Below are 17,963 nucleotides of genomic sequence, written 5' to 3' on the forward strand. Positions count from 1 at the left end.
TCTTAATTGAAAATTCCACACATTTAGCCACCTCCCAGGTCAAGACCTTATGATCACTCTCACCAATTGGTGGCAACGTGGTCATATTCATTACAGTCAACTTCTCAGATGCAATTACTAGGTCAAGCACTCTCGAACTAGTATATTCTATTACATGCTGTCTCAGGTAGTTATCCCTTAATAACTGCATAAAATCCAATTCCTTTCTCCCATGTGTCCTCTCCTCCTTCCACTCAATGTTACCATAGTTGAAGTCTCCCATAATAAATACCCTCCTTCCACTCATTGCATTCTATTTATCTATGCATACTATCTCCACCATCTATTCCATCACCTGGTCTATAGCAGCACCCAACTGTATATTTTGTTCTGCTAGTCTCAATCTCACACCAAATAGCCTCAAATGTGCTCTCTTCACTATCCTGAAGTTCAACTTCAATTCTCCTTGGCTGCAGTTCATCAACTATCATCAATAACACTCCTCCCCTATTCTTTTCTCTCTGTCCTTCCTTATTAGGAACAAGAAGGAAGACTTTTTGGCCTTGGTTGGCTCTTCCTGGCCACAGGTTATTGGCATTAGTGAGACATGGCTGACAGAAGATGATATAGCTAGTGGGAAGGGTATAGTGTGTCAGCCTTGTCTCACTAATGCCAATAACCTGTGGCCAGGAAGAGCCAACCAAGGCCAAAAATTCTTCCTTCTTTTTCCTAATACTCCTGGCATTAGTAAACATGAAGTGCAGAAGCCTGTTAGTCCCACCCCTATCTTGATGCATTACACTAACTATCCCATTCTGATTTGTAGGAAAAAGAGTAGGAAAACTCTTGTACTGTGGAAGTGTTCTGGATTCCACCAAAATATCGGTGTTACCAAGGTGCTTCTGAAAAACACAAACCTTTGGAGACATATTTAAACCCAGTGTGAATTTGTTTGGGAGAGTGAATTTCGATTTAGAGTGACTGACCTGCACAGGGAGATAGAGGAGCTGAAAGAGGAGATGGAATGTCTTGGGAGAAGTATGATAAGTATGAAAGATGAGATTAGAAGAATGGAAGAGATAAATGCAAGGCAAATCGGAGTAGGGGAGAGAGAGTTTTGGGAATGAAAGGAGAGAAATTTGTGAATGATAAAAGAGGAGAGAATGGAATTGGATATGGAAATGGAGAGAATGGAAACAGGAGAGAGAGAGGTATGGGAGTGCTAGAAGAGGAGAAAATGGAAACAGTAGGGGAGAGAGGTATGGGAATGCTAGAAGATGAGAGAATGGAAACAGTAGGAGAGACGGAATGAGAGGGGTATGGTAGTGCTAGAAGAGGAGAGAATGGAATGAGAGAGGGGTATGGGAGTGCTAGAAGAGGAGAAAATGGAAACAGTAGGAGAGAGGGAATGCTAAAAGAGGAGAGAACGGAAACAGTTGGAGAGATGGAATGAGAGAGAGGTATGGGAGTGCTAGAAGAGGAGAAAATGGAAACAGTAGGAGAGAGGGAATGGTAAGAGGTATAATGTATGGGGACTCAATGATCCGTGGTGTTCAAGATAGGATGCGTGAGGAGTGTTTGCCAGGAGGAACAATAGAAAGGGTGGCTTTGGCAGATAAGAGAGGTGAAATGGTGGATGAAATGATTGTGATGATGGGAACAAATGACTTGAGTGGTGGTGTAAATAGGGCAGCGAGAAATAAGAGATTCTTGCTTGAGGTGGTACAAAAGAAGACACAAAGAGGAAAGATAGTGCGTGTGTTGCCTAGGTATGATAATGATGAACTGGGCAGAAGAGCAGTAATATTGCATGACATAATAGCTAGAATGTGTGACAAGAGAGGACTGGAATATGTGGATGCTTGGAGTGCATTTGAGGACATAGAGGAATTGTATGCAAGAGACCACTTACATTTGAATGAGGAAGGACGTAGGCATCTGGAGAGATTGCTGTTCTGAAAAAGTCAGTGTGTCCCAGAGAGGATGGTAGTAGGGGTGGCCTCTTGTGGGAATGGGTACTTAGGAGAAGAGGGACGACATCAGGCAACACTGAGCCCAGTGGAATCTAGAGGGGATAATGCTGGGTATAGAAACAATGGCATTTATATGCTATATACTAATGCCAGGAGTATCCAGAATAAGGGAGAGGAATTGCTGGTGCACAGAGCATCAGCCTGGCCAAAAATTATTGGGATCACTGAGACGTGGTTGACAGAAGAGGATGTAATAACAGGAATAGAAGTTGCTGGGTACAGCATTTTTCGGCAGGATAGGAAGGAAAAGCGTGGTGGTGGAGTACTGCTTATGATAAGTGACGACCTATGTCCTCTAAGAGTGGAGACTTTGGAAGGCAGTGACACTAATGATTTTGAAAGCATATGGTGTGAGGTAGAGGTGGGCAAGACAGGATATTTAGTGGGGTGTTGCTACAGACCCAGGAGTACAGAAGGTGGGAACCAGGAAATGTTTAGACAGTTGAAGTTTGGCAAGTGCAAGAAGAATGATTGTTATGGGAGATTTTAACTACAGTAGTATAAACTGGGTAGAGGAAGATGTATGTAGCAATAAAGGAATGGAATTTATAGAATTCTTGAGGGACAAATGTCTTAGGCAACATGTAATAGAGGGAACAAGAGGTTCAAGAGTTTTGGATTTGGTTATAGCATCAGAAGAGTTGATAATAATGAGATGACATCTCTCCCACCAGTTGGAGAGAGTGACCATATGGTTTTGACTTGGAAAAATGAATAGACATGCAGGAGTATCAAAGAGGCGGGAACGTATGTGGAATTATAAGCAGTATAATAGTCTAAGACGTCAACTTGGGGAAGTTTCATGGAGGGAGGAATTGGAAGGCCGGGATATCATTAGTGCATGGGAAATTATGAAAGAATATTTGTTAGCAGCAATGGTAAGTTGTATACCATGAGTGAACAAGAGGACACAATTTGGAGTAAAGTGGATGACAAACAATATTAAACAGGAATTGCATGCGAAAAAGCGGCTGTGGAAGAAATATAAGGAAACAGGTGAAGAGAAGATGCATGAAGAGTATAAGACACAGGTCAGAAGAGTGACTAGTATGGTAAGGAAGACGAAACTGGAATATATGAGAGGAGATTAGCCCTAAGATCCAAAGAAAATCCTAGGGAATTTTTTAGATTATGTGGCCAGTAGGAGGAGAAATAACTGTAGAAGAATGATATTGTGGGAGGGATAAAAATGGGAATAGAGTGACTGATGCAGAGGACATAGTGGAATTGTTCAATGAACACTTTATTGGAGTATTTCATCCTAGAGGAGTCAGTTTTAATGCTAGAGGGGTAGGGCAGGTTCCAGGTTTAGAGGTACAGGAGGAGAGTATGTTTCAAATACCGAGTACTCTGGATGTCGGTAAAGCTGTGGGACTGGATGGTATTTCACCACGAGTTTTGAGAATGTGCTAGGGAACTGACAGTGCCTTTGACCTGGCTTGTCAGTGAAAGTCTGGCTGCTGGAAAGGTGCCCATGGAATGGAAGGAAGGTAAGATAGTGCGATTGCATAAGGGCAGTAGCAGACTGGAAGTGTCTAATTATAGATCAGTTTGTGTGTCATCAGTAGTTAGTAAGATCATGGAGAAAGCAGTGAAGGACCGTATACAACATTGGGCAGATGAGGGTAACGTTATCTGTGAGAGTCAACATGGATTTGTGAAGGGATGCTCTTGTTTTAGCAATATGCTAGCCTTTTATGATAAAGTTACAAGAGAATTAGATGAGGGAAAGGCATATACTGCCATTTTCTTAGACTTAGTGAAGGCATTTGACAGGGTGCCACATGATAAGCTGATATTTAAGTTGCAGCACATGGGTCTGGATGTCAGATTGGTCAACTGGATTCAGGATTGGCTGTCTGATAGGTATCAGAGAGTTGTGTATGGTGGGGCAGTTTCAAGGAAGCAGAGGGTTACAAGTGGGGTCCCACAGGGCTCAGTACTGGGACCTATATTGTTTAACCTTTATATCAATGAATATTGTCAATGGATGCAAGGGGATATTCAGTTGTTTGCAGATGATGCGAAGCTGGGAAGGATTATTAGTAATAGTGCAGATGCGGCAGCCCTGTAAGACGATTTGAATAAGCTAGATACAGCTTTAGAATAAGCTAGAATAAGAAGCTAGATGTAGATGGGCATATGAATGGGGGTATCTGTTTAATACAGCAAAATGTCAAGTCTTTAGGTTTGGGAAACATCGATGGGACACTGCATACTCTATGGGAGGAGTTATACTGGAGGAAGTAGGGGAGACAAGAGATCTGGGGGTGATTGATAGAAACCTGAAATTCAAGGGACATATTGCAAAGGTGGTGAAGGTAACACAGAGGATTGCTGCAATAATGAGAAGGACACTCACCTGCAGAGAAAAAAGAGTTATCATTTCATTGTATAAGACCCTGATCAGACCAAACTTGGACTATTGTTCTCAGATTTGGTCCCCAGGATTTGAAGGGGATAAATTAACTGTGGAAAGGCGAATAACAAATCTGCCTTTGTATCCTTTCAGGACTGTACAATGAAAGTTATGAGGATCGGCTGAGGGAATGTGAACTGCAGAGTTTGGTGGATAGAAGAAAGAGAGGTGATATGATTGAGACTTTTAAACTGTTGAGAGGTGGTTACAGGATCGACACTGGGGAGTTCTTTCGCTTTGTTGAACAGCAGGAAGGAGTGATGACAAGAGGCCATCCCCGGAAGTTACGAAAGGAAACTGTAAGCAAGAGGGTGAGGAGTGATTTCTTTGCATGGAGGGTGGTTGAACCATGGAATGCATTGCCTGATGGAGTGGTGAGAGCGAAAACGGTCAATGAGTTCAAGGAGTGGTATGATAGACTTTGTGTTTCTTAGGGGGGACTTCCCCTCGATGAGTCTTGATAGACTTTGTGTTTTTTAGGAATGACCTCTCAAGATGAGTCTTTAGACTCCATGGGGGGGCCTGAATAATAATAATAATAATAATAAAGACACTTAAACACATTTCACTATTATTCATAAGGACAGATCTGGACTTAGCATTAAATTTTGATTACTTATTAATGATGCAGTAATGGATGCATTTAGTAGATTGTATTGTTCAGGCTGCAACAACTGCATTTCCAAAATCATCTTGATTTCCACAACATCCAAAGCTATGATGGAATCATGAGTGCCAAGTAGTAGCCAAAATAAGGTCATAACAGAGCATGGGGTATATTTCAGAGAAATCCTACTACATCAAATCTCTTAAGTTTTAAATGTGCTTGGGTCAAAGCACACCATGTTAGATGTGAGTCAGAAACAATCTTGAATCCAGATTACAATACAATACAGTTTGCAATAAGAATGAACAGATGCTATGTTATATGTATGCTATGTTATATCAAGCAATTGGAGCTTTGACAGATAAGATTAATTTGGAGGAAATTGTTGATTGGAAGTCAGTGACAGCATAACTTTTCATGTGGTACTATCATAATATCCTGTACACTTGCCAAGGGTACATATCAGGAATTTGATGATGATGGTCAACATCAAGCAAATATATGGAATTTATTAAATAACTCCAGTATATTTCATCCAGTGTAACATGGGCATCTTCAGGGAGAGAAAAGATCAGTTAACTACATATATTCAAAACATGAATCACAAGATATGAATCATATATAGTATGTGCTTAATAGCTAGTGTCTTGGTCACAGCTGAGTTGACTATAATTTGGTGTGAAAAGAATTCCCATATCCTTCTTAAAAGGAATGGCTGAACAAATAGCACAGATTCTATACACTTCCTTCAAACTGGTCTTCTCTTCTACCATATACTAAGGACAAATTACCACCTCTCCTTGCCAGATGTCTGTCAAGTTCCTCTTCATGTCAGTTTTTTTTAAGTTAGGATGGACTGGCTCTTCTTGAATCTTCTGAAATGAAGAGTAAGATTCTTCATTCCAGATTCATATTTTGATCATGTTCCTTGAAACTGGAAACCGTACAAAATCATCAGAATCTTAAATGTTCTGATTGTATGCCAGTTTCAGAGTTCTGGTAAGTGATTGCAATTGACTTTTTTTTTATGGCAGACATGATCAGAAGCCTCAGGAATATTGAATATTCCAGATGTGCTACAGAGGGAGTCGGTTATGGTATTTTTTCTTTTTCGCTTGAGATGAGGTGTACTCTATCTATCTATCTGTTAAGGTATATATGACACCTTTTTTCTATGCACATGATGTGACTGCATGCAGGTGACATAATTTACATAGAACAAACATTCTGTGAAAGACAGGTTCTTATATTTGTTTTCTTTCTGTATACAGCATAAGTTAGCTTCATTAGTTGGAAATAGAGACAGAATAACCAAAAACAGGTATGAGGTGTTGTCCTCAAGTTTTCATATTTTGGGCAGGGACACCACAGGATTAACACCTGAACCAATTATCACAGGGCTTAGTTTGCATTCTGACAGTGTGGCTAACATCTTTTTTTTTTTTTTTTTAAGCTGTTTATAATAACAGTAAATGGTGTTGATCAAATATGATAAAGTAAATGAAACATGAAAATACCATGTAGACATTTTTTCAACACAAAACCACAAAGTTTTAAAAGTACATTAATAGGTACTTTTTATTTGTTTCTTTTGTATGAAAGACAAAGCTTGCAGTGGTTCAGTGTAAGTTCTGCTAATATGCTTGTTATACAATTGCTATAGCAAACTTATAGCGATCAAAGATAAGGTTTATTGTGAAATATTTGCTGCAGCATCCCTTAGAGGGACAGTGATTTTATAGAACTTCAGGGAACCTTTTGGTAGTTTCAGTGCATTTGCCTTTTTTAAAATGGTTTCCACCCATGAAAGGTTTTACGTAAACCTATGGTACATTCGTGTCATGGGTGAGCTCGGGATTTTTATTTATTTTTTTATTTTATTTTTTTATTTTTTGCATTGTCCAAAAACCCTACTCTAAAGACCAACATGGAACTTTTCAAGCTACTTTGGTCTCCAGTAAGCCAGGTGATGGTCTCACACTTGTTAATAAAATTCATCTCTCACCTAAAGACAATTGCAAACATCCATGCCAATGTCAAGATCTGAATCCTCAAGCTGTTGGTTGGAGAATTGATATTCTAACCACTTGGCCAACCAGGCAGGCAAAACATTGTTACTGTAGCAATGTTTGCTTTTGTTGAGGATTGACTGTACTGTTTATGGTTGATTAGAGATTATCATCATTTTGATTTATTTTTAAGTATGTGTTTGTGATATTAAGTCAGCCAGTCAAAGGGTACTAGCATTAACAGTACCAGTACCCTTTGACTGGTACTGTTAGTACCCTTTGCTGGGTACTGGCATTAACAGCTGCAGTTATATTAATTGCCTCATAAAAGGAAATGAAGCCTGTATAATTTGTGAATCTTCCAGCCGAGTTTTAATAGAAGTTAGTAAATGATTAAATCTAGTGTTGTGTGTGCAAGCACATATGTAAAATTCTCTTTCATTATAGATGTTTTAATTTCTACAAATTTTTTGTGGTTTTTGTATGTGGATAAATGGAGTGTTCTTTAAATTACAGATAAGGATTTACCTTTTGTGTTTTCTCTTTACAGGTATATTCTACAGCTGATCTTCTTCATCATTGTACAATAGTTTGTAACCAGATATGTTCACATCTCCATATTAGTTTGTTTTCCATCAGCCCAAGAGGTCCTTCCATGCAGCTTGATGGAAATGCTGTTTATCATCATCTGCCAATTGAGGACTCTTCCTTTAATGTTATTAATGGTATGGGAAGGATAAAACCATGTCTTCATAAACGTTGATGAAGTTTAGATTTTAGTTATTTGCTGCATCATCCACATTTCATAAACTAACAATGTTCTTAAGTGTGATTTCTTCCCTCCCCTCTCTTGTGTATATTTTCCAAGAATGAGAGGAACTTTCTTAAGTATGTAGCATATACAAACTTCATTCCATCTGCATCATTTGATGCTCAAAGAAATTGCTATTTTTTATTGGTATTTACACTCCTCTGGTTTGTTACAGGCTATTTAAAATGCATGTTTTTGCCAAATATTTTGATGTGATGTAAATAGGATTACATATGTATTGAGATCTAAAATCTCTTTGTACAGTAACTATTGATAGCTAATTATTTTTAAATATTTCAGATGCCTATTTTATAAAAAAATGTCTGAAATCCCTCTTTCTATTCATCATGTATTTAAAGAAATGAAATTTTCATACGTCTTTAAACTATTAAATATGCCAAAACTCTTTTGGGTATATGATTTAGTGACAAATTTATATATAAACATGTTTTCGACACTTTACATTGATGATGAACATTATTTATTGCGACATTTCTGATCAAGAAGTTTTGGTCATCTTCATTATAATGAGCTTAATTTTTCTACTATGCCTGCCATATACTCTTAAAACATACTTGAAAATTGGTTATCATAAATTTTCAAGGAAATGAACAGAAAAATTGTAAAGTGAGAGAAAAACAAGAAAATTCTTATTCATCACTTAACCCAGAACCTATTGGCCAACAGTATTTTTAGAAATAATAAAATTTCTCTCTTGCTTGCTCTCTTTCTCATCCACTTTTATATATGTATATCAAGAAATCATGTTTATTAGTCTGAATTTGTTAAAAGAAAGCTTTTTGTAGTGGTCACAGGTTATAATATGTCTTTTTGATTTCTTGAGAACTATTCAATGTATATGTATTCTGAATATTTAGAGTAACTATTTTGAAAATTAGACCTGAAAAAAGAAAATATACAGCTAAAATTAGGAATGACTATGCAGTCTTATTTATTTTGATCTGATTTCTATTCTATATATGAGATGTTTCATCTGCATTGTCTTAATTACTTAAGTCTTAACAAAACCCTCAGTGGGTATTTATTTAAAATGCTAATTATCTATCTTGAGGTAAACTTTTTCATTGTTTAATGTACTGAATCATTTTAGTTTTGGTTTTTTATTCCTAATTTATAAGAAAAAATGCTTTGTCGTTCTTTTCCCCTTTGATCTTTGTAATTAGCCAGTGGTCATAATAGTTTCAGATTAAGTTTTGTATAAAATTATTTCCTTGATATTCATTTTACAAAAATTCTGATTTTGATTTTCCTACATCTTGGCTTTCTTGCATATAGTCTTTTAAGATAAACAATGTACATGTGTATCTGAAACATAATTTTTTAATAATTTAGCTTGGGGACCAAACTACTTAAAATTATAATTAATTTAATGTTAACATATCCTGTCTTCTTGCACCTGTAAAACAGGGCTTCAAGTGCAGTTCAGACAATTCATTTAATTTGCATATTATTATAAAATGATAATTTTAGAATGATCTACAACAGTCATTAAACCTGATTTTAAGTTTTAAGTTCCATTCTATCAGAACTCAGTATAACTACTGAATTTCATAATGAGTGGAATTCTGTGATCTGAACGAAACTATTGATAAGGTGGTGGTGGGGGGGGTATTTTTTTTATTTTAGTTTTGTTATTTCTGGTTATATTTTAACACCATTTGATAATAAATACTAATATCTTAATATCTAAAACAAGTATAACAATCTGTAAGTTTTCAGGTTGTATTAAGAAATGATTCACTGGTCAGTTAACTGAATGGATGGATTTTGGTTTCATGGTGACATCTGACTCCATGTGTCAGAGGCCACATGGAATCAGAGGACAGGCAAAACTGTTAGACATTCAACATAAAACCACCAGTGAACTGTGGTTTTAGTTATTTGAAGCTTAGATAACTCAGAGATCACTGTATCCTTTAAAAGGGAAATTAAATGAGAAAAAAAAAAGTTTTTTTTAATATCAGTTAGAATATTTTCTTGAATATACGCTTTTTTTTAATAAATCAGTCTTGGCAAATCATGCCCATATAATTTGATGGCTCCAGATAGTTAGCATCCCGATGTAAACATGGCAGTTACTATTCCTTAAATGTCTTTCATTCGTATTTTATTTTTGTTGAGATTGTGTATTATATTATAAATGTAAGTATATTTATTTATGTAGATATTTTGATTTTCTATTTTAGAAAATAAAATCTTGTCATATGGACTTCCTTTTATATTGGTATAAAATTATGGATATCATAGTGAATACAAATAATTAATTAATTGTAATTATGAATTGTTATTTATCTACTGATGTGAGACCTGGATATTTGTAGTGAGAATGGAGGATTTGATTTCAGCTTTTGAAAGGAAAATCTTTAGAAAAATATATGGTCCAGTGAATGATAATGGTCTTTGGGGGATCAGAATTACAGAAAATGTCTTCTGATATTTGATTTAGTCTTATTATTGTCATAAGTAAATTGCAGTTCATAGTCGAATAATAACTTGAATGTGAAGTTAGTACTTCATTTTTAAATTATTATATGCATATTTTTTTTGTTTTTAATTTATATAATCATAGTAATTTGAGCTTCCACATGTTAAATAATAAGTATAGTTTCCCTTGTTTCCATGAAAAGCAAAGAGCATAGTTGTTTTTTATGAAAACTATACTTACTAACTTTTGGAAGAATAATAATGTCAGTGCAGAAGTAGCAAAGACTAAATAGACAGTGGACTGAAACAGACAAAAACAAAGAATTTATTTGTCCAAGTAGAAAGTTTAAATTTTATGGTTGAAAACCACATAGCATTACTATGAAAAAGAAAAAATATATATTTGGCTATGTTACCCCTTTATATTGAGAATATATAAATGCTGCAGTTTAGTATTTATTATTATTATTATATGTGTGTGCATATTTTTTTCCCTTCATGTGAATCCCACCTGTGAGAGATAAATCTAATGTTATGTTTAATACCATGGGTAGACTAAGAGTTGTATAATTTGACTCTTCTTGAAACCAGATATTTTACTTTTTCAAGCTACCTTAGACCTTCAGTAAGCTGGGTGGTAGGCTCACCAGGCTTCTAAATCATCCATCACATCATTCCAAACACCCATACCACAGTGTAATGTTTTGATAACATTTTGTGATACATTGGTTATAAATGAATATTTGTGGTGTTAAAGTGAATAGCAATAGTTTGAAAATACTGAAATTTTTATATTAATTTCCAATCATACACATACTGTCCAGCCACAGATGCTAGACTCCTCGACATTTTTGTGCATGGCAGAAGGCGAATCCATTCTGATGATAGGTAATCAATGATGAGTGTTTATTATTATATGTCATAAAATTGGCTTTTCTTTTATGAGAATTCTAGTTTTTAAAGTGGTAACTAATTTGCTTGTACAACAGTTGGAAACTTTTATGTATAAAGTATGTGATTTTGCAAGTTGATGAATTCGTACATTGCCTCATTCCTTTCTCCCCTTCAACATGAATCGACTTCTTGGCACTGTGCCACATGCATGGTTCTTGCATGTGTGGTTGGACAGTACCAGGGATTGCATAATATATGATACATCAATTCTTGGGCAGACAGAAGTTATTAAGACAGCTCAAGTAACACAGTAAGCTGATTTGGAAGTTCTATCCCGATCTGTATTCTTACCAAAGTCTTTCCGTGATTTTTTTTTTTTTAACTATTTTTACCCGAAGCGTTTAGTTCTATTACATTTTCTCTGTATTCTTTTGCATCATTTGCCAACTTACTTGAAATTTTGATATGTTTTTTTCTTTTCTAGCCAGGACCGCCTGTTTAACTTCGCGTGTACACTGTGGAGCTCAGATTTTTCTCTCCTTGCAGACAATTTCACTATGTTAAAATGTTGTTTCTATAGGATTTATTCTTAATTTATTTATTTTCTTAAGTCTATCCTTTCTTACCTAAAACCTTATTCATTCAAAATCATACCGGCTGCTCTATTGTTATATATTTACCTTTCATTATTTATTCTTTCTTCTCTTACTTTAATCTTATTCTTATATCTAGGATTGTTTCCTCTTTGGATACTGGCGAATTTATATTTTGCTGTGCCAGCCAGTAATCCTATAGTAGAAAAGATCCTTACTCAGGGAGACAATACTAGATTCTTAGCTTTCTTGCACAATATCTTATTTAAACTGCCGTATAGATTCAGATTATTGCAGTCGTGACCTAAATCTATATTTATATTCACTCTCTAAATCCTTCCCGCCAAAATAGGTTCTATTTTTATAAGTGGTAATTTGGAATCGTAATCAGGCATGACTCAGGTTCAGGTAAATATGACATGTCTATTGGAATATCTAAAACACAATACAAAATTCATACACTCAATTATGCTCAATACTAAATAAAACTCGAACTAAGAGATTAACACATTCTAAACTAATTAAATGTTATAAGGCATGCTAAACACAGTAACTGCACATTGGGATATGGATAGCAAATGATATGAAGTTAAGCTAAATTCCTTTCAGTAGTATTACTCGTAAGAGAAAACTAAAAAACATTCTAATGTCACTGAGATGCTAAATTCTACTATTCTTATCGCATTAAATTAATTCTATCACATACAAAATTTACAAAAGATCTCTTCCAAACAATTCTTCTTACTCTCAAAGGAGGTTAACTTTCTAATTTGAGACTGTCCACAGAGTTCTTTAGAATACAGTTCTTAATTTCATATTTGTAAACAATCTTCTCTCTTCTAATGAACTTTCACACAAAATTAGAGTAATTGCACCTTACCGAGCTTTTTCCGTGTTGTTCTGCACCACGTGTACGTCTGGATACTTCTCATGTATTGGCTGTCCATACGCCAACGTAGGGGTTACACTATCTTCATTATTTCTGCCGAAAACAGACTCGATCTCTGCATTTTAGGAACATTTTGATGGGACTTTTCAGCGACGGCTTGATTCTGCTAGGACTGGAAATTTTAGCTTCAGCTTTGCATAGAATCCTACTTCATTTTAAGAACACTCGCAGTCCGACATCTTATTACAGACTTCACTCCCCCCCTTATGCGAAACTGCCCGCTAACTTCTGAACCACCAAAACAGGAAAACGTTACGACCAGAGAGAGAGAGAGTCTTCCGATATGGGCTCAACCCCTTATATTCTTCTATAGAGCACCCTCTTTTCTCAGTCCCCTTTTTGCACAAGGCCTTTATCTTTTCACCGCTTCGGGTTCATCCTTCGTTTTTACGACGCTGCTATACTTGGATTCACAGAATACGTGACACCGTAATTTTCCGAGTAAGCTATAGCCACTAGCGTTAACGCTGTACACGTGTAGCTTTATGCCTTCCAGGAATTATTACTTAGCAACTTTTTAGATGATTCACAGTAAATTTTACGTAGCTTAAGTGAGGCTTAAATTTAAATCAGATTATCTCTCTTTTTAGACATACTTTAAAATGAAATCTTGCACAATCACCACAGCTTAAATATAAGGTACTTAAAATAAAGAATACAAATTTTACATAAAGTGAAGAGGTTTCACTTTTAATTACAACTGATGTGCAGGTATTTCTCTTTGCCAGCAAGTTTTATATGTTAGGTTCTAAATGAATGATTTCTTTCCAAGATTCCTTCATTTAGGATTTAACAACTACATGCCTTCCTGAGTTGAATCAATATAAGAGTTTCTCACTGAGACCCCAAGGTTTTATTCTTTTGTTCCAAACTCTTTCATTTTTTTAAATAATATTTGTGTATTTGAATCTACAATTCATCATAAAATCTGTAAAAAAAATATATATATATATTAAGAGTTTTCCTCTTTCTTGTGTCTTCATTTTCTGTGAATTTATGCACATTTTTATGTGCATAAATCTTACCCATAAATTTATGTCCTGGACAGAAATCCTGCAGTTCATTATCGTTCGCTTTTCTCCAAATTTTCCCAAAACATTTCTGTATGCTTGGTATATGTTTCTTACCCTGCTGTTTAGATCTCAACAACGAACCAACCTTTTCATTTTCTTCGTGTCAAGAAGTATTCTGTGGGACCATAGCACAAATAAGAATTTTTTAAGCTATTTTTATCCAAAGTTTTTAACTCTCTTACATTTTCTCTGTATTCTCGTGCATCATTTGCCAACTTACTTGCTAGGAAATTTTGATATGCTTCAATTCCCTATTTTGAATTTGCCTACAAAACACTGCTTTAAATTGCCTTCTAATGAAATTTATTTTCCTGTTTGGTATTGTATGCTATAAGTACTCCTTTCTTACCCTGATTACTGTTGCCTAAATAAAGCATTCTGTATTTATTATTTAGCAGGTAGTTTTCATCATTTCAGTAATGCCAATTATGTCTATTTGGGATTTTTGTAGTTCTTCTGCCAATTTGATTTCCTTTCCTTCAATACTTCTTAACATTGCTTGTAACTATCTTGAATTCTGCTAGCATTGATTTTGAGGTTGATGAGTTCGTTCCATTAGCTGATTTTTACTCTCATTTCTTTACCCTTTTTACCTTAGATGAAACCAGCAGAAGCTTTGTTTAACCATGTAATACTGCAATTGGCATGAAATTTCATCATGTCATAGCATTTATTTCATAGAAATTAGGTTTCTATGAAATAAAATTTTTTAGCATAGGTAAAGAGAAGATGATAAATGTTCTGAAATCAGTCATAGATGCTTACTATGTTTATTTGGGTCATTCTTCATAAGTGCTTTTCAGCTGAAAGTGAGTTAGTCAGACCTTCTGTTACTATGTTTATTTGGGTCATTCTTCATAAGTGCTTTTCAGCTGAAAGTGAGTTAGTCAGACCTTGAACTTGTTTTAATTCTGCAAAACACACCATCCATAGAACACTTACACTTAACAGATATAAACTAGCTTTGTGGTCTTAGTTTGGGCAAATTCCAATCAAAGTGATTTGTGCACTCATGAATTCTTGCACACCACAAAAATACATGAATAACCAGATAAAATTTCAAGATACAGTGTACATTTTAAGGTCACAACTACTATTTGTTTTCTGTTCTTAATTCATTCATATAACTTGCAATTACTTATGACTGTCAGTTTGTGGGAATTGTGTCCCACTCCAGTGAATGTTTTTTTTTTTTTTTTTTTTGTTAGGTACACTTCTCATGAGATGTGGAAATAAGCATTCATTAAAATAAATACTTTTTCACAAATTCTAATTTAAATTTCAATAAACTAAAAACTTGTATAGAATGTTATATTTATACCAATTATAGCAAGATATATCTATCTTCTTCATCCATCCTTTCTGACCTTTCATGGTTAGCAGCCTGTCACAGCCAAGTAACTTGGTTTCTTAATAATTCTGATGGTGTTTAATTAATGATAAGGTAGTTTGTTATCTGCACTGGCTGTAAATTTCATGTTTTTCTGGCTGGTTTGCCAATTTTTCAGGGTGAAAAACTTGTGTTTTTCAACCTGAAAATGATGGTATGGTACATTGCGCCCTTAGATTGGAATAGGCCTAAGTTCGATTCTCGTCATGACGGGAGGAATCTTCAAGTGGACTTTTATAATTGAAGGTGAGTTAGCCAATCTCATACAGAGGTAGCAGGGTTTTTTCTCCCAGAAATTCGGGTTTTTCATCCCACATACAGAAAATCGGCCCTTCAGAACACGCAGTTTTTTACAGACAATAGATACTAGTTGTGTGGTGAGTGGTGGTGGGCGGCAGATGCCAATGATGGAGATGATTGGTAGTAGAGGTTCGGTGTAGTGGTGGAGACAGTTGTATAGTAGGTGTCCTCCCATGATGAGTCTTTGGACTCCTTGGAGGTGTCACGAATAATAATAATAGTGATATATTATATTCTGCAAGTCGGCCAGAGGTATGAGGTGCTGGAAAATAAATCTACACAACTTACTCAAGTGAAATACACCATTAGAAGGAAGACTTTAAAAGATTTAGTACTAGTATCCAATGGGATCTCTGTGGTAGCTCGACATCCATCAAAGCATTTTTATAGTAGTTCTGCTGACAAAAGGTTAGAAACCTATTATCATACTTTTAGTACCATGGGTGCACTATGGTTTAAATAATCAGGGAATGCTGTTCTAGAGACAAACAGTACTTTTTTCAAGCAACTTCTTTCAGTAAGCAAGATGGTGATCTTAAACTGCGTGTGAAAGTTATCTCCCACCAGAGAATTTCGCAAACATCCATGTCCAATTTGGGATTTGAATCTACAGATAGGTTGGTTGGTGCTTGTTCATTTGAGTTTTCACTTCTCTTTTCAAACATAATAATGTTTGTTTGCTATCTTGCTGAAGAGAAATGCTGCCCCATCATCAAAACAAATTTTGGGTATATAGGTTTTATCTGCTCTAAGATGATCTATCACATCACAGCAAAATTCATACACCATTATATTGGTATAGTTTCTATAATAATTATCTCATCCTACATTCCTGTAGACATAAAAATTTTTCTGATGATCTTTAATAATGCTTACTGCATTATATGCATTTTGTGACTAGCTCAATATATAACTGCAGAGAGGAACATCGAACACTAGTAGCTATTTCTATACTACCAGCTAGTCTGAACTTTTTTTTTTTTTTTTTTTACAGATGCAGACAGTGTATCTTGAAATTTTCCATACTTTCTTGCAAATCGAATTTGTGCATAAATAGGGTTTTTATGGAAGTACTGATTACTGTTAAACTGTAGTTACAAGTATTATGGAACAGAACTGAAGTATAACAAAATGTTTTTCGTTGTTGCCATTAACTGCCATGCTAAAGTTATGTTTCTAGTAACCATTGAGTTGATCACTGCATCCCCATGCTTTTTTTTTTAATTTTATGTTCTCTTTCCAGTGGTGTCATTCTTTCTTTCAGTGTGATTGAATGGTAAACAGCACTCATTATGTAAATTTATGGAATTAATTACATTGTAAGATAATTATAATTTTCAAATTATCTCAGAAATTTAAAGGCCATCATTCTTCTTTAGATTTGGTTGTCTTATGAAAATAACACGACTCTTTAAATTTTCTTTTAAACCATGCTCTTGAGTCATAAGTTTCATTTATGTATGGCATTTGTTTTTAAATACATTTTCAAAATCATACACCTGTTTTGCATGAACTATTTTGGACAGTGGTTTGACTTTTTTTTTCTAAATATTTGAATTATGAGAAAAGTAATAATAAATTACTTTTCCTAATTTATGCATGTATCTTGTGTGTAAATCTGGTATTCATGGAATTTTCTAATTATCACTTTTAGATGAAACTGGATATTTGTTCATACTGACAAAATGCATTGCTGTTTAATCATGCATCTGAAATATACAGCATTCTTCTTGTTTCACCCAATTTGATTTACTTTTACATATAATTCATTAGGAAGGTGTAAATTTAAGTCTCCATCTCAGATTATCTAATAACTTTAAGAAGCATTTGAACTATAAAAGTTAACATTCAATAATTGATACTGCAAACCTCAATTTTCTAGATATTTAGTAATTTTAATGTTTGTGAAGTATTTTTCTTATATATGTATCATCAGAGCTGTATTTGTATCAGACAAATATATTTAAAATATTTTTGAAAATTAGCACTTTGATATCTGATGTACTTAAATGGTAAGCAGAGTATTCAGGTACTTTCAGAAAGTACTTATTAATTGATATTCATTTTTAGAGCACTTTCCCCAGCTGTGTATATTTATGCATCATCATTAAGCTAAATATAATATTACATTACTAGTGCATATTTGGTTACTAAAAAATTAGGAATCTAATTTTTACTGAAAAATAGGAATCAGAATGGCAAACAAAAACCAAATATTTTTGTTTGTCATTCCTAAATGGTGATAATGTTCTGTGATAATTTGTGTTAATAAACATGCACAATCTTATTTTATTGTTAATTTGTTATTCTCTCTCTCTCTCTCTCGAGAGAGAGAGAGAGAGAGAGTGGTGGTTAGTGATATTCTCAGATATGAAATATATTAAAAAAATAATTTAAGAATCATTTATGACAATAGGTTATATAAAATTGCAAATTGTCACCTGCAGATCTAAAGCTAATT

At 34.7% G+C, this 17,963-nt stretch overlaps 1 protein-coding gene across 1 annotated transcript in view; it reads left to right on the plus strand.

Annotated features, from left to right (window-relative positions):
* The window catches only part of LOC150105987 (cholinephosphotransferase 1-like), a 146,195-nt gene that overhangs the window by 114,547 nt on the left and 13,685 nt on the right, over positions 1-17,963 (plus strand). Inside the window, exon 8 of the mRNA XM_090394607.1 lies at positions 7,598-7,772. Coding sequence (XP_090250733.1) covers positions 7,598-7,772 — 175 coding nt within the window. The remainder of the gene's footprint in view (positions 1-7,597; positions 7,773-17,963) is intronic.

The sequence above is a fragment of the Typopeltis vanoorti genome, chromosome 6 (assembly GCF_054136105.1).
Source record: "Typopeltis vanoorti isolate ZY-2024b chromosome 6, IOZ_Tvanoo_1.0, whole genome shotgun sequence".
Classification (NCBI taxonomy): Eukaryota; Metazoa; Arthropoda; class Arachnida; order Uropygi; family Thelyphonidae; genus Typopeltis; species Typopeltis vanoorti.